Source organism: Callorhinchus milii, unplaced genomic scaffold (assembly GCF_018977255.1).
Source record: "Callorhinchus milii isolate IMCB2004 unplaced genomic scaffold, IMCB_Cmil_1.0 Scaffold14, whole genome shotgun sequence".
Taxonomy (NCBI): Eukaryota; Metazoa; Chordata; class Chondrichthyes; order Chimaeriformes; family Callorhinchidae; genus Callorhinchus; species Callorhinchus milii.
In genome coordinates, this window is record NW_024704755.1 from 15,620,640 (window position 1) to 15,638,857 (window position 18,218).

Genomic DNA, 18,218 nt, shown 5'->3' on the forward strand with positions numbered 1-18,218 from the left:
ATGGTTCAGAATTTTGCTGTTGAATTCCAGTATGAAGTAGAAGCAGATGCCGTCAATTTGATGGAAATGAAGTAAAGCAGCCTTGATTAGGGAATGAATATGAATTAGGAAGGACACCTGAGAATGGAACCAGATGTCAAGGTTGAGGACTCGTTTGGTGAGTTTGAGGAATAGGCGTGGAGGCTAAGGCAGTCAGAACCAAGGGAACTAAGGAAGTTTGCTTCCATCTTGTCCATGTTGAGTTGCAGAGGGTTGGTGCTCATCCAGACCTTAATGTCTAATCAGCAGACAGACAGCACATTAGTGGGCCTGGTATTGCTATTGGAAGTAGAAAAGTAGATTTAGGTGTCATTTGCATAACTCTGGAAGATAACCCCATTTCTGTGGATGATGTTGCCAAGAGGAAGCTATAATCCAAGTTTGCAATGCAAGGGAAAGCCTCAATCAAAATCCATTCATACTAAATTCTGTACCCCAATCACACCAGCCCTAGCTTCTGTCCATCTTACCCCCTCCTTCCGCTCTTTTAGATCACAACTGAAGACCTTTCTCTTCGACTTTGCATAAAGTTAACCCCCCCCCCCACCACCATGCTCAGCGTCAGGCTTCAACATGTTTAAGCGCTCCGAGATGCTGCCCTATATGAAGGGTGCTATATAATGCAAATTGTTGTTGTAGATTTGCCTGGTTCAAAAAACAGCAATATAATGACAAGAATAAGGAATATATTATGACATACTGCACTTATTTAAAGTGAAATAATTACAGAAAATATAACGCTTGCAATGCTTAATACATTGACAACTTTATGCTCGGAAAAGCGGATAATATTAGTAGACAACTGTAAAAACAAAAGTCATTGGAATGAAATTTAATGATCACCGCTCGTGCCCGTTAATGTACTTATCACACTCTCGGGTCCAACAACCATCACTGAGTGTTACCCAACTAGCAGTTCAACTCTGAACCAAGGCCAACACAGACAGATTAAACACATGGGATTGTGATACCTTTTTAGTGTTTATTTCAATCTACTCCGAAATGGAACTTTTACTTCGGCTTAGCCTTTGGTCTGCTTAATAATAATAATAATAATAATACTTGCATTTGATATAGTGCTTTTCACGTCGGGAGGACGTACCAAAGTGCTTCACAGAACACACTGTAAAGTGAATTGACTGTATATTTGTGGGCGAACGCGGCAGCCAATTGCGCACAGCAATGTCCTACAAACAGTCGTAGATTGAAAATGACCAATTTTTTTTATTATTGTTTTTGGTTTTTTCGAGGGATTCCTAAAACAGCAGAAAGAAAACAAGAGAGTGAGAGAGAAAGAGCGACCTCTGGGGGCTTGATCACCCCTTTGTTGCACACCGGCTCTGGCCCTCTCTGATATCCAAAGCCTTTGTTTCCAATTTTGCTACACTAATACTTCCACTGTTCTGCAAATTGTTTATTTGTGTTTATGTAGTAACTTTCTTGGCAACAAAAAATAGCAAAATTCGTTTACCACAACTGATAGGACTGAAATTCAGAATTTGTTTCTAACTCTAAATATAAATAGACTCCATGACTAATTGAATGGCTTCCTTCCAAGCTGCACAAAGTGAAACAGATAGATATGGTGACGTTGCCAAAACATAAAAACTCCTCATTCACCTCATGATTCAATGCAAAACTATACCATAAATCAATAGTGAGTCAATTGTTAAGTCTTCTTAATTGCTAAATCGTCTTTATTTGTACCGTTCACATTCAGGCAAACTGGAAATGTATTTTGGAGTGAATAGATCCATAAAAAGCAGCAGCGGATAAATTCCTTAAATTACTGCTTCTACAATGCCCAGGTGCTACAGGTTTGGGCATATAATTAATATTTTCCAAAATAACATTGTGTACTTCTATGAAGTACATGCCAAAAGATTTGGAGTAAATGTCAAGCAGCAAATGCATGTTTTCACAAATGTGAACAGTTGTAACTGATCTACAAATCTCAGCATTGTAGCAATATTGTGAAATCAAGAACAATTTATTGTAATAGATTGCTCTTGCCTATCTAGACTGTGAACTCTGAGTTCTTATGTGGTGGTCACAAATTTAGAACTCACTGATTCAGAGGCGACACTGCCTCTAACTGAACCGGGCTGACACAATACTCTCCACAATGAATAGCTTCCTGCACCAACCTTCCGTGGGAGAAATATGCAGTCTCCGCGTGAACTACTGATATATCAGATTGTGCACATTTTCGGGCATGATCGACGTGCTTGAAGAGATGATTTATGATGAATAATGCAGTTCTGCATAGTTTAGATAAAAAGTAGAATGTATGTAAACAGTGTTGATCTTGCACTTCACCTCATGAAATGTGAAATGCAATTTCCTGCTGCATTTCACTCACAAATTATGCAGTCAATTCACTCTACAGTACATTATGTAAAGAGATTCAGGACTTCTCGAAGATGTGATAAGGTTCTATGTCAAATGAAAGGATTATTATTAATACATCCTTATTTAATAAAATACAATATCTTAAAAATCGACTGATTAAATAGTATACGGTAACTAATAGTAGGTTTGACTTTTGGTTTTATTCTGTGTAATAAGGGTACAGTCAAGTATGAAGAAGGAACTGTAAGGTTAGTAGATTAGTAGTAGTTTCTCTACATTGGGGAACAACTTCCTTCAGTGCATTAAGCAACATGCTGGTTCAAGAAGCAATGGTTATTTTTAAAAAAGAAAAAAAAAAGAAATATAGTTACGCTGCGAAATCTGAATAAAAAATATTATTATTTTAAATTGTGCGTAATTCAAACTGCCACCCACCTAAATTCACCCTCATATAATAATATCGATCATGTTTTATGATTTGACAACTCTGATCATTAATGTAATATAAGTCCGTCCCTTTTCAACTTAACTACACCAAATACACACATTTATAATCTGAAACGATTTTAGAATTTGCTCGTGCTGGAAGGAATGTGATTTCTCACTGTTCAGTTTATTTCAGCAGTAACCTTTCGGTACCCCACTACTGATTTCTAAAAGTTTAAGGTTCTTAATGTGTACAATTATTTTTCCAGTTTAAAATATAGATAAATTATTAATAATTAATAATTAACTAATTAATAATTAGTAGATGAATAATTATTAATTGATTAATTAATAATTATTAATTAATACATCCTTATTTAATAAAATACAATATCTTAAAAATCGACTGATTAAATAGTATACGGTAACTAATAGTAGGTTTGACTTTTGGTTTTATTGTGTGTAATAAGGGTACAGTCAAGTATGAAGAAGGAACTGTAAGGTTAGTAGATTAGTAGTAGTTAATCTACATTGGGGAACAACTTCCTTTAGTGCATTAAGCAACATGCTGGTTCAAGAAGCAATGGTTATTTTTAAACCTGAACTTCGGATACATTTCATCATCTTTCAGCGTTTTCCCTACATATCTCTTTTGCTTTTGCCGAAACAATTCTAAGCTATTGTTTCGGAGTAAATGGCAACTGCCTACTAATCAATTGGCGATTCCTAAAGAGGGAGTCAAACGTCACAAGATGTACATCATATCAATCTGCATATGTTACAGACCAGCAACAGCTTCAGATCAGTCGCACCAGGTGATGAAAATTATGTTGAGTCCTTTGCTTTTCCTGTGTGTCCTGGTGATTATTTCCACGGGTAAGAGATTACTCTATCATCCCGTTTATTTAGCAATGAAAGTAGATTGAGTAGTTTCAGTTTAAACACTCCAGTTTACAATAACAATAAAATTACATTTGTATAGCGCCTTTCTCAAGTCGCTGGAGTCAAGTCAATGTTTCACACCTGAGCTGGGGGTCAAGATCGGGGAGTGTGGAGTGCAGGGGGAGAAGGAGTGTGATCGAAGAATGGGTCTTGAGACGGGTCTTGAAGGAGTTTACTGATATACTCTCAGTGTGTCTGTATGTATCTTTGTCTAATTTAATTTTTTTTTGCTTTCCTACCCACTTGTCCATATACATCAATATTTCATTTTTGATAGTTTTTGGTGATACTTCCGTTAAAATTACTCAATTCCCTGAATGTTTGACGGCAAACAGACGAACAAACATCACCTTCTACTGCGGCTATCCATTCTCTGTACACTCTTCACGTATCCAAGTGTACTGGAGGAAGCAGGGAGAGACGACATACCTGCACACACAAGAGGACAGCAGGAAACGGTTTGGAGTTAAAAGTAAAGGAAATCGCTTCTTCCAGTTTCTGGATGTGAATATTCAGGATGCTGCAGTCTATCACTGCGAACTGGTGTTAGAGGGGAAAAAAGTAGGAAAAGGAAATGGATCGCGTTTAATCGTGTACGGTAAGTGAATGATATGGATATAGAGACTGTTCCTATGTTGAAATATCCCGTAAACAAATGTTTCAGAATCTTTTATATTGTTTTTGTTACATTTACAGTGGTGTTCTTCAGTGTCATTATCTGCAAATTAATGGTAATGTTCCCTCTCTGGGGAAAGAAATATAGTTACGCTGCAAAATCTGAATAAAAAATATTATTATTTTAAATTGTGTGTAATTCAAACTGCCACCCACCTAAATTCACCCTCATATAATAATATCGATCATGTTTTATGATTTGACAACTCTGATCATTAATGTAATATAAGTCCGTCCCTTTTCAACTTAACTACACCAAATACACACATTTATAATCAGAAACGATTTTAGAATTTGCTCGTGCTGGCAGGAATGTAATTTCTCACTGTTCAGTTTATTTCAGCAGTAACCTTTCGGTACCCCACTACTGATTTCTAAAAGTTTAAGATTCTTAATGTGCACAATTATTTTTCCAGTTTAAAATATAGATAATTTAATTCAAACTATCCACAAGATAAATGCAATTTAATCGCCTGCAATCAGTAGTTAGCCCATTCTTGCGAATTTTATGGAAGATATTGGCGCATTTGTATTATTCATGATAATAATAATAATACGTTTGATATATTTCTACTCATTTCACATCGACATGTATTGTTGTAAAATTGAGTGGCTTTTGTACGCGAAGCCGGCACCCAATTGTCAAACAACAAAGTTCCAAAAATATTTATGACATAGATGACCAATTTTTATCTGGGAATTCTTGGCCGGACCCGGGGAGAAATCCCTTGTCTTTTCCAAAAATGCTGTGGGAACTTACGCATGCACAAAGAGGCAGATTCAATGTGTCCTCGATGTTGATATCCCCACCAAAAATCAGCCTCCCCAGGGCTGCATTGGTGAGTTAAATAGCAATAATAGTCACTGCAATTGATATGGCGTAGAATCACGTCCTGGACAGTCTCCAAAGGCTTCATAATTATATTTGTAGGCAAATAGGGCACCGATATGTGCACATCAACATCCCCCCAAACGCCATAACGATTTCCGACAATTTACAATCTTCCAAGTCTTCTCGACCGTCAGAGAATTGGAAATAGAAATCAGAATAAGGTTTATTCCCCCAAAGTAACATCATGATTCTACCCCTTTATCTGTTCTACAGTTCCCCCAACCCCACTGGCGATTTCCCGCATGGATCCCGAAAGAAATCTGTCTGTATTTCTGACTCTTGTGTGTGAAACGGCTGAGTTTTTCCCGGAGAATCTCAACCTCACTTGGTATAAAAATGGCATAGAAATTACAACAGTGAATACTATCACTGAGCAGAGGAATCCCGGGCAATTGTTTAAAGCTCACAGTTATTTGGAGGAGACACAGCCTGTTCAGAGTGGAGATGTTTATACCTGTTTGGTATCTCACGTCAGCCTCCAGAATCCAGGGATTGCCAACTATACGGTTTTGCTTCCTCACACAGGTAGGTCGCCAACAATCTTAGAATTATTATATGATAGGTAAGTTGTGACGGGGTTGGTGTCTAGTATTAATCCGTGTTGGAAATTATAGGTACACTATTGATGTATTGAAAACATGCTATCATTATATAAAGTATACGTATTTGAATATTGATGCTGTGGCGTGCCTCATGTTTATCAACAAAAATATATACATTTTAGAATCACTTCACGGACAAGTCTGTTGTACAATGAAGGTAAGATTACATTACGGTTTTTTACTGAAACATTTCTGCAAAGTATTGCCACAATAAACAAGGTCGATGTTTTTTCCGGTTTAACAAAGATGCAATATCTTTAGCAATACAATCACTAAATTTAGATTCATTGGTTGGAACGTAGTGTTGTGGAAATCGTTTCCTGACGTGTAGGTGTGCTGTAGCTCAGTTGTTAGAGCACTCGCTCTGCAAGTGAGAGACCTGGGTTCGATTTTCGGCAGTGCAAAACATTGGGCGACTCCACGCACATGATAATAATCCCTCAAGAAAAAAAAATTGGTCACTTCAATCCATGACTGTTTGTTGGTCACTGCTGTGTGCAACTGCCTGCAGCGTTTAGCCCATAAACATACAGTCAATTCACTTTACAATACATTCTGTGAAGCGCTTTGAGATGTCTCGAAGACGTGAAAAGTGCTATATCAAATGCAAGGATTATTATTATTTATTCTTAAAATGGCCAGCATTGTCATCAGAATTGAATTATTGTACTGTATTCCTTTAGAAAGATATTTAGATAAAATATGAATTATTGTGTTGGATAAGTTAGGTATACTTTTGATCAGAACTGTTGTGATTAGAAGTGAATTATCGCATTGCTAGGTTAGGTAAGATTATTTCAAGCTGATTTGTTGAATTACAGTCTTTTGATTATGAATGTTGCATTGATATTGATTAGATGAAGGCTGTATGCTCTGTACGATATCCAGATGACTTGCAGAGAATATTGTTTTACTTACCTTGAGATGAGTTGCAAAAAATCTACTTAAGCGTGACAAGTGTTATGGCATGACTAGAATCATTCTAGATAAGAAAATCTCAGTATGGTGTGCCTTGAATAGTTAAAATAGTCAAGAAGAAAGAAGTATACAGCTGTAATTTGTTCTGTTAATTGTTGATGTGCGGTCCAGCTTTGTTAGACAATATCAAAACAACATTCGTAATCAAGATTATAATTCTACAAATCAGCTTAATCAGAGTCAGCCCAAGGGTGCCCAGGGTTTGGCACAGACTGATTAATCAGATAACAATCAGGTTGGTGAGGACTTGCAAACCTGAGCTGATGTTCAAAAAGGGAACCATGATAAAAAGAAGTTCAGTAGAGTTAAAACGTGTCAGGTCGAGTCCTCAATTTGACTTGGTGTGGGAGCAAGTACATCTCTCGCTACTCCCAGGCAGAATTCCCATCTGAGGTTCAGTAACTCAAGCCGTTAGAATGTCCAAGATTCTCACTAACATCGGAAGAAGAAAGAACAGAGTTGGATGATACAAGGACACAGCTATAAAAGATTCAATGCCCGCTTTGTTCACCAAACAAGAAAAGATCCCCTGCTGCCCTTGAACTCCAATACTTTCACGAGATTGATATCTGAGCATAACATCATTGCCTGTTATGATACTCCTTATTGAATCAATGCGAAGACTTTTTGCCATAGTAAGTAAAATAAGTAAATTAGCTATTAATCAAAAAATAGAAGTGATTTGGGGTTCTCTGATATGGACTTCTAGCCTTCTTATTTTGTCTTGTTATCTTTTCTGGACGCATCTTTTGTCTTTGGCTTCAACAGACTGACCGAACCTTCAAACCCAAGGATGTCTGAAATGATAAAATAACGATGTGCACTACGTGACCCACATGTACATCAGAAATATATGTTGTGGTGTCTTGCGGTTTAAATGCAAATTAGGTCGTGAAAGAGGTGCTGTTCCTCTGGCTCCGGTCTGCTCCACATCCCCCGCCCCAACTGCCTTACCATCGGTGGCCGGGCCTTCAGCCTCTCAGCCCAGGCTCTGGAACTCTATCCCCCAGTGCCTTCGCCGCTTCCTTCCTTTCCTCCTTCAAGGCCGGTCTCAAGACCTTTCTCTTTGACTGTGCCTTCAGCTCCCCTCTCGAGCCTCTACCCCCTCCTCGCTCCCTCCCTCCCTTCCCTCCCCTCACCCTGACCATTTCTCCTCTGCTCGGGTCCTGACCCAACTGTACAGCGCCTCGGGACGTCCTCCCGACGTGAAAGGCGCTTTATAAATGGAATCTTGTTGTTGTTGTTGTTTAATGTGAATATAGCATTGGTTAAATTACTGAAGTGGTACAGAATCTGAAATAATTTCAGCAAATTGAAAGTTTGGCATTCTTCTAAATATCTCAGCACAATAATTCAGCAACCGTGTAAATTCAGAAGTATATTTAATTTTTGCTTGTTAGTACATGATCTATGGTATGAGATGTATTATAGAGTCATTGCTGAATTTATCATTATTTTCAAAATGTGCAAGAAAGAGACATTAAAACTGTGATACCGCTTGGGTTTTCACTAAGAAAACGATCTCCCAGTTACAGTTTATCACAGCCTTGTTCAATTGGTAGCGCTCTCAGTTCTGAGTCAACAGGTTTAAACCACACCTTCCATGCAGAGATGGCGGTGTTTTGCATTGCTAGAGGCAGTGTAGCGCATATGCAGACCTTAAACTGAGGACTCGTCTGCATGTTGATGTGGACGTTAGAGATCCAACGGTATTAAAGTTCTGAAAAATAGAAGCGAGTTCCTCCAAGTCTCCCAGGCACCCCAGTAAGACCTTAAATAAGATTGGTCACTTGTTTCCTAGTTGTTTATGGGACATTGATAGGCATAATTGGGATGCAGCATTCGCCTCCAATTACACAGTCAATTCATTTCATAATAAATCATATGAAGCAATTTGGGATTCCCGCTGCCCTGAAAGGCACTATAGTAAATGCAAATTTTATTATTATTATTAATATCATCAGAGTTAAAGTTAGGCTGGGAGAAAGATGAGCACATTACAATAAATAAATAGCGTTCTTTGAAACACAGAGTTACTCAGCAGTTCATCGTCCAGACTGACACTCCAAGAGAGTATGTGGGGGCTGATGCAAAGTCAGAGGTTCAGTGCCTCAGATCCGAGGTCCCATGCCATTATCTGAAAGGAGAAGGCAGTTTCACTTTACGATAATAATAATAATAATCCTTGCATCTGATATAGCACTTTTCATGTCTTCTAGACTTCTCAAAGCGCTTCACAGAATATATTGTAAAGTGAATTGACCGTATATTTGTGGGCAAAACGATGATTGTGAAGTCCATAATGGACCATGCATTCAGGTGGCTCCTCACTTATTAAATATTGACTGTGTTTCAGTTAAATAACTTCAGAATGAAAGCACAGCCTAATGCCTCTCTTCACATTTCACAGGCGTTGATGGCAAACTCTATGAATTTGCAATTTGCCGGTTCGCATTATGCATTTGTGTTATATTGCTCTTGGTCATCGTCACTGTGGACCATTTCAGAATTACCTCCCTTTAAAGGTAAGGAAATCCTTTCTTTTCAACCACTTTTATCTTAACTTAAAAGTAATTACAATGCCCAGAATAACAACAACAGTGGCGGAGCCTGAATCTGATCTGGGAGGGTGGGGGAGTGGTTTGGTCATAAGCATAGTCGAAGAGGTAGGTTTTCATGCAGGACTTGAATAATGGGTGAGAGGGGCAAGGCTGAGGGATTGAGAGAGAGTGGTCCAGAGTTTCAGGGCTAAAATAAGTCCCAGAATGAGATTTTTTTTGATCAACCCTGGTGTTTAACACACAGAAACTCATCACCATAATAAGAGTATCCAAACCAGACTAAGCCTTCCACATATGAAAGCTACCTAGACATAGTAATTTCTCCATGTCTGGAATTGAGCACATGGTCTCCGAAGTGATTTATTTTGCTCACCTAATTCCACAAACTATTCCCATTTTCAGTTTTCTTTTCATTTCTGCATGTTTGATTTTGGATAAGTGACACCTGAGGTGATGGAATTATAAAATGACCTTGTTAATAAATAGGACACAGTTCAAGGCCTATTTTCTCTGTTTCAACCATCCTTTTCAAAAGAGAGGTTTTGTTTTGAATTTGTTTATTTTGAGGCAGTAATACTGAGGAGTAATAATGTACTGCACTATTAGTTATGAATTCAAAACGAAGAATAGTGCTCCCACCCATCTGAGGGACATTAGTTAAGAAAATAACCTTGTGTTCAAAAATACTTGATAAAGCAAAAATTACATTATTTCTTTAAACATATTACCTAACGGGGCAAAGCAAAACATTTAAGCAATAAACCTACTAATCATACTGTTTTTCAGTCCCACAGGGCATACTGACAGATGAAGGACAATCATCGTATAGTGAAGTGTCTCCTTACAATCGGAAATCTCAACAAATCTTGAAACCCATTTAAGATGTATCGACTGTGCAGTCTTTCAACATGAAATTGAGAAGTACTTATGGACATTGAACAAGTACATAGCATTTTAATTAGTTCATATATTCAAGGATGAAAAATACTTCCCCTTAAAAAGTAAGGTATCATTTGTAACACAAGCATTGCACATGATTGGGGCGGTGGGGGAGAGTATTGAATAACAATGAAGGTGATAAGTAACACATGAAGTATGAGATTTTGCCAATAACTTTCAGGACCATTATTATTTTGTGTTTAACATAGTACAGTTAGTGATTATATGTGATGGTTGGCCTTTTTTTCTGTCGGAAAGGTTTTAATCCTTCGTAATTTATCATGCGCAGCAACACATTACTTCAGATAATACATAAATTCTACCACCATTTTTTTAATTAACAACCACAATGTAATTTGGGCCCCATGTAAGGAATCTAGAACATTCCATGGGCTGTGCAGAGTGCATTTTTCCGAATGCAACTGAGAAACAAAGCGGAATACAATGAGACCAATTATTGTATAATGGCAATGGTTATAATGCTGCAGTTTATCTACAAACAAATGTGTCATGTTTAACATATAAATAAACAAATATTGTACCTGTTGTAACTTCACCTGCACATGTAAGTTAACAACTGATGAATCAGTTACTGCTGTGGATTTGTTAAAAGTGAAGAATAAAAAGTACCAATATAGCTTTGCAAAATTGCATAATTTTCTACTAGCACGAGTTGAATTTACATTGCATGAAATCAATTTTCTGTTGCGAATGTCTGCTAATAGATGCTAAATGACTAAAGAGATGTATCATTCTGCAAATGTCTGTGGAGTTTGAGTAATGTATTGTAGAATTTAAAGCAGAAATCATGCTGGCATAAAATTTCTTGATTTGCTTTTAATAAAATATTGTGATTTTGATGTTAATGAATCATTTTGAAACACTTCTGGCTTCATATGAAACGTGATTATGAGAAAACTTTTATGGCAATTTCATTGCATAACTAAAAAGAACGACTACATGGTTGCGTATAGTAGATAACAGTAAAGGAGAAACTGTTAGGAAAATAGATAGCCCACAAAACTTTAACAGGATTTGCTTGCAACAGAAACATCTTCAAGAGGTTCGCGCAAGAGCATGTTTGCTGCAAAATACACAATCACCACAGTCTATTCTGTAAAGCCCTCTCAGATGTCCTTCTGACTTGAAAGATACTACAATACAATTTACACTTATATAGCATTTTTCAGATCGGGAGGACATCTCAAAGTGTTTGAAAATATTGAATGGGCATCCGTAGCAAGGTGAAAGTCGAGGGGCTCAGGAAGGAGGAAAGATGTAGTGGGAGTCGAGAGGGGCAGCTGAAGGAGAAACATGACCAACATCATGTTTAAAGAGGTATGTTTGAACTGTGCCTCGAGGGAGGAAGCGAGGGAGGGAGGAAGGATTATTTTAATCAAACGAATCATGGTTAGATTGCTGTATAGTTAACAAGAAGGACCGAAATAGGCCAAGAGTAACATCAATTATACTGCAGAAGAAATACAACCCTGGCAATATACACCAAACCCATTGAGCTGGGGTTGGTGTAAAAACAAGGCGAATCAGGGCAAAATTCATCTGGAAAATTCCTTTCCCATTCTAAAGGAACGAGAAGATGTCTCTGCACATATTGGGTGTAACTCACAAAGAACGTTTGCCTTTCAGCTATTTTTATACTAAAAGTTATCGTTATATATAACACAGTGGCATCCATCGGCAAGATGACTTAAGGGGTTTCACTTGATACACTACAACATGTAAGACTAATTTGTAGAAAGATGCCACAGCCAAATTGAACGCAGTAATGTTTCCCAAATATTGCTGTTTTATTTGGTTTAATTTCTTTGAAGCATTATTTGTCAAATGCAGAGAGCCTGGGAACGTACTGAGGAGGAACAGAGTGAGAATTCTGTTTGGGAATTAGGTGAGAGTGGGAATCCTTCAGCAAGAGAGCTACCAGAGAGCAAGAGAACTACCAGGGAGCAAGAAAGTTGCCAGAGAGCAAGAGAGAACTTTCATTCAGCCAAAGAGCAGAAAATCTTTCCTGAGGTAGGGGCAACCTTACATGGAAGCAGGTAAACAAGTCAATTAGCAATTAATTACAGGCCAATTGCTGACCAGTCCTGACCTGAGTGTTTTTGTTTGAGTCCTATATAAAGGGGAAGAATTGTGAGAGTCATACTTGGCCAGAGAGCCCAGGAGTGTGAGGAAGGGGGAAAAGCAACAATGATGATGAGCGCCTTTCACATTGGGAGGATGTCCCAAAGTGCTGAACAGTTAGGTGTTGGAGCCTGTGCATGGGGGAGGGATGGTTTAGGGGTGAGGGAAGGCAGAGAGGTGTAAGGCATGATTGAAGATAAGGGTGTTGAGACCGGTCTTGAAGGAGGCAAGGGAGGAAGTGAGGCGAAGGCACCGTGGGATGGAGTTCCAGAGTGGAGGACAGAGAGGCTGAAAGCCCAGCCACTGATGGTAGGGTGGGTTGTGTGGGAGACATGGAGCAGGCTGGAGCCTGCTGAATGGAGGGAGTGGGCAGGCTGGCAGGGAGAGCATGTCAGAGAGATAGGAGGGGGCAGGCCTTACGTGTGAGGAGGAGGATCTTGAATAGAACAGAGTGAGAAGGGAACAGAGTGAGAATTCTGTTTTGGAATTAGATGAGAGTGAGATTTTGGTGCAGAGGGGGAATTCGGTACAGGTGAGAACTTGTAAAGGAGAGACAAAACCCCCAAGAGCCTGCACAAAAGATCACATTGCTGTGGCGGTAGCTGCCCCATCCCCATTACCGCCACAAGCCACCCCAGAACCAGACCACGGGGGTAACCTTTCCTTCCTCATCTGCATCTCCACCCTCCCTGCCAACCGACCCACTACCCATCCCATCTCCCTGCCAACTATCCACTCCGTATTGGTCTTCAAAATGTCTGCTCCTTCTCCAACAAGAACCTGGTCATCAATTAATTCATCTTCGATGAGCACATTGACAGTATGGCCCTCACTGAAACCTGGATCATCCCAGGTGACACCTTCCCCCTCACTGAGGCCACACCACCCAGCTACACCTACCACCATGCCTCAACCATCATGATGGTGTGGCCCTCAAATCCAGGCCGTCATTTGCCCTAGGGGGTAAATTTCCACATATATGCGGACACCTAACTCTACCTCTGCCTCCACCCTGAACTTCAGGACTACTGGCAGCCTGACCAGCCTCCTGTCCAATATCAAATCCTGGACGAGGAACAACTTTCTCCAACTCTAAGTCAGCAAGACCGAGGCCCTCCTGATCGTCTCGTGCCAGCATCTCCACACCTCAGGAGCTGGCAGCATCAGCCTCCATGGCTGTACACTCAACCTCACTAAGCCAGTCAGGAACCTGGGTATCTTGTTTGACCCTGAACTGTCCTTTCTGCCCCACGTCCGCGTCACGATCGGCACTGCCTACCACCAACTCCACAACATTGCCAGACTTCGCAACTGACTTACCCCTCAGGCTGCCGAAACCCTCACCCACACATTCATCAAGGCTCGATTACGGGAACTCCCTCCTCATTGGCCGACCCAACTCTTCCTTTCACAAGCTGCAGATCATCCAAAACTCTGCAGCTCGTGCACTCCATGCCAGGCTCCATCACTCACCCGACTCCACTGGCTTCATTCCCCAGAGGATCAAGTTCAATATCCTCAATCTCACCTTTAAGGACATCTATGGCCTTTTCCCCTCCTACCTCTCTGACCTTCTGACTCCTTACCAACCTGCCCGCTTCCTCCGGCCTCCTCCCGATGTGAAACGCGCTATAAATGTAATTTTGTTGTTGTTATTGTTGAATATGTGTTTAGTATATAAGGAGTGTGAGCAAGGGAACAAAAGATGTGAAATTACTTGTTTTAACCTATTTGCACTGAAACGGTTGAGATATAGTACAAAACATGTCTGAATATCTGGCAGGCAGCTGAGACCTATTCCATGCACACCGTGTACCATGTGGGAACTCCAGGATGGTTCACGTGTTCTGGACAAACATGTGTGGAGGAAGTGCCTCCGGCTGGTTGAGCATGAGGTCAGGGTCGCTGAGCTTGAGGAGAGGCTACAGACACTGTATAGCATACGGCAGGCTGAAGAATTTATGGTTCAAACTTTTCAGGAGATGGTCACCCCACAGCCACAGAGAGTTCAGGAGGTGGTCACCCCACAGCCACAGAGAGTTCAGGAGGTGGTCACCCCAGCTACACAGAGGACTCAGAAGAATGGTGAGTGGTGACCATCCTATGTGGAGCAAAAAAAGAAGAGGCAGTCCCGAAATCCCCTAAGAGTGCGGCACTCACAAACCGGTTCTCGGTACTGGATACTGGTGAGGACACCTCTGGCGAGAAGAATCAAAAGGTAATAGATGTTCAGGGGGACAATGGGAAAAATGCCACCACTGTTGTTATCGGGGAGACAAACAGTTAAAGGGATAGACAGGTATTTCTACCATAAAAGACAGTACTCGAGCATGGTATGCTGCCTCCCTGGAGCCAGCGTGCATGATGTCATGGATTGGGTGGAAAATATACTACGGGGGAAGGGAAAATGCGGAAGTTGTGGTACATGTTGGGATCCATGATGTACGTGATAAAAGGGCTAAGACTCTACAGGGAGAATACTAAAAGCTTGGGAAGAAGCTAAAGAGCAGGACCCCAATGGTGGTGATCTTGGGATCACTCCCAATGCCTTATGCAAATGAATACCAAACCAGGAGGATCAAACACATGAATGCCTGGCTGGAGAAATGGTGCAGGAAGTAGGACTTCAGTTTCTAAACCACTGCAACCACTTCTGGGGCAGATCGGAACTGTATACGAGGGATGGGTTACACCTGAGCAGGGCTGGGAATAACATCATTGCAGCAAAGATAACAAATGCTGTGGGGAAGCATTTAAACTGATTTTGTGGGGGATGGGGATCAGAATGTAGCATCAGGGAGAGGAAACAAGTTACATAGTGGATGAGGAGAGACAAATAGAAATGAAACAAGGAAGAGTTCAGCAAAAAGTGGAAAGAGACGGGGGAGAAATGTAGAGCGGATTAAGCCGGACTTGGAGTGCATGTGTGTAAATGCATGGAGCGTGACCAATAAGCTTGGTGATCTGCAGGCTCAAGTTGCCACATGGGGCTATGATGTTGTGGCAATTATGGAGACTTGGCTCAAACAAGGACAGGAATGGGAGCTGAATATTCCTGGCTACAAACTTTACAGGAGGGATGAGGAAGAGAAAAAAAGAGGAGGGGTGGCAATACTCATTAGGGTCATGGTCCTGGAAAAGGACGATGTGTTAGAGGTTCCAAAAACTGAATCTATTTGGTTAGTTAAGGAGCAGTAGATGAGCTGTTACTCTTTTAGGTATTTACTATAGACCTCCAAATAGTGGGAAGGAGATAGATGAGCAAACCTGCAAGCAGATTTTGGAGAGATGCAAAACCAATAGAATAGTGATAATGGGTTCTTCAATTATCCTAACATAGACTGGGAACACACAGAGTAAAGGGCAAGGAAAGGGAGGAATTCCTGAAATGTGTGCAGGAGAACTTTCTGGATCAGCATGTTTCCAGCCCAACGAGGAAGGAAGCAGTGCTGGATTTAGTTCTGGAAAATGAAGTGTGGCAAGTGGAGCAGGTTTCAGTAATAGAGCATCTGGATAACAGTGATCACAATATCATTAGGTTTAGAATAGTTATGGAAAAGGGCAACAATCAATCAAAGGTGAAGACCCTCAACTGGAAGCGGGCTGATTTCAGTGAGCTGAAAGGTGACCTGGCCAAGATAGATTGGAAAGAAAGATTGGCAGGTAAGACAGCAAACAAACAGTGGGAAGCCTTCAAGGAGGAGATACTTTGGGGACAGAGCAAATACATTCCCACAAAGGGGAAAGGTAGGACAGTATCCCTGAATGGCTAAGGAAATTAGGATTAAAATAAAACAGAAAAAGGAGGCCTATGACAAATGTCAGGTCCAAAACGCACAGGATAATCAAATAGAATATAGAAAGTATAGAGGAGAAGTGAAACGGGAAATAAGAGGGATGAAGAGATTGCATGAGAAAAGATTAGCAGGAAACATAAACGGGAACCCTAAGGTAATAATAATCCTTGCATTTGATATAGCGCTTTTCACGTCGGGAGGACGTCCCAAAGCGCTTCACAGAATAGACTGTAAAGTGAATTGACTGTATATTTGTGGGCGAACGCGGCAGCCAATTGCGCACAGCAATGTCCCACAAACAGTCGTAGATTGGAAATGACCAATTTATTATTGTTTTTGGATTTTGGAGGGATTATTATTAGGCGTGTGGAGTAAGGAAACTTGCCCAAGGTTTCGCCCTGTCTGGAATTGAACTCAGGTCTCTCACTTGCAAAGCGAGTGCTCTAACCACTGAGCTACAGGACTCCACTGTATCAGCATATCAAGAGAAAAAGGTTAGTCAGAGGTAGGTGGGTCCAATTAGGGACCGTAGTGGAAATCTTCTTGTTGAGGCAGAGGCATGGATGTTGTACTAAATAAGTACTTTGCAACTGTCTTCACAAAAGAAGATGACGCAACCAATGCCACAATATCGCAGACGTGCGAAGAGAAATTGGATATGGTAACAATCAACAGAGAGGAGGTACTAAAAAGGCTGTCAGCGCTCAACCTAGATAAGTCACCTGGTCAGATGGGATGCATCCTAGGTTACTGAGAGAAACAAGGGTGGAAATAGCAGAGGCTCTGGACACAATCTTTCAATCCTCTTTGGACCATGGAGTGGTACCAGAAGACTGGGGCAGAAAGATAAACCTGAGAGCTACAGGCCAATCAGTCTGACATCAGTTATAGGGAAACTTCTGGAGATTATAATCCGGGACATTATAAATTCTCACATAGAAAAATATGGTTTAATAAAGGACAGTCAACATGTATTTGTTAAAGGCAGATCGTGTCTGACAAACCTAATAGAATTCTTTTGATGAAGTGACTGAGAGGGTGGGTGAAGGTAGTGCAGTCGATATAGTCTATCTAGATTTTCAAAAGGCATTTTACAAAGTACCACATAAGAGATTTATAAACAAAATAGAATCCCACGGTATTAAAGGAACTGTGGCAACATGGATCCAGAACTGGCTCAGAGACAGAAAGCAGAGAGCGGTAGTAAACTGTTGTTTTTCTGACTGGAGGGAGGTGTGAAGTGGTGTCCCTCAGTGGTAGGTATTGGGACCACTGCTCTTTCTGATCTATATTAATGATCTGGACCTGGATATCGGGAGCACAATTTCCAAATTTGCAGATGCTTCTAAGCTTGGAAAAGAACTAATTGTGAGGAGGATAGCACCAGACTCCAAGAGAACTTAGACAGATTGGTAAAATGGGCAGAAACGTGACAGATAAGGTTTAATGTGGAGAAATGCAAAGTGTTGTATTTTGGTAGGAAGCACGGGGAGAGGCAGTATAAGCTAGATGGTACAATCTTAAAGGGGACAAATAAACAGAGAGATCTGAAGGTGGCAGGCCAGGTAGATAAAGCTGTTAAAAAAATGCTTACGTGATACTAGGTTTTATAACTAGGAGCATAGAATTCAAAAGTCAGGAGGTTATGTTGAATATTTATAAAATGCTGGTTAGGCCTCAGTTGGAGTACTGCGTTCAGTTCTGGAAAGATGTGCTTTAGGAAAGATGTGAGGGCATTGGAAAGGGTGTAAAGGAGGTTTACCAGGATGGTACCAGGAATGAAGGACCTTAGTTATCAGGAGAGGTTAGCGAAACTAGGATTATTCTCCCTAGCGCAGAGAAGATTAAGAGGGGATTTAATAGAGGTTTTCAA

The 18,218-nt window shown here is 40.5% G+C and overlaps 1 protein-coding gene across 1 annotated transcript; it reads left to right on the forward strand.

Annotated features, from left to right (window-relative positions):
- On the forward strand, positions 1–9,429 carry LOC103185943 (natural cytotoxicity triggering receptor 3 ligand 1-like). The gene is made up of 5 exons (XM_007904707.2): positions 1–71; positions 3,602–3,693; positions 4,037–4,357; positions 5,540–5,851; positions 9,317–9,429. Exons 1-5 carry the CDS (start codon positions 1–3, stop codon positions 9,427–9,429), a joined length of 909 nt encoding a protein of 302 aa, XP_007902898.2.
- Positions 9,430–18,218: the final 8,789 nt, after the last annotated feature.

Coding starts and splice junctions, on each gene's coding strand:
- LOC103185943 (XM_007904707.2), top strand. CDS start 1: ATGGTTCAGAATTTTGCTGTTGAATTCCAGTATGAAGTAGAAGCAGAT. Junction 72..3,601: donor GTCAATTTGATGGAAATGAA/GTAAAGCAGCCT, acceptor CATATGTTACAG/ACCAGCAACAGCTTCAGATC. Junction 4,358..5,539: donor ATCGCGTTTAATCGTGTACG/GTAAGTGAATGA, acceptor TCTGTTCTACAG/TTCCCCCAACCCCACTGGCG.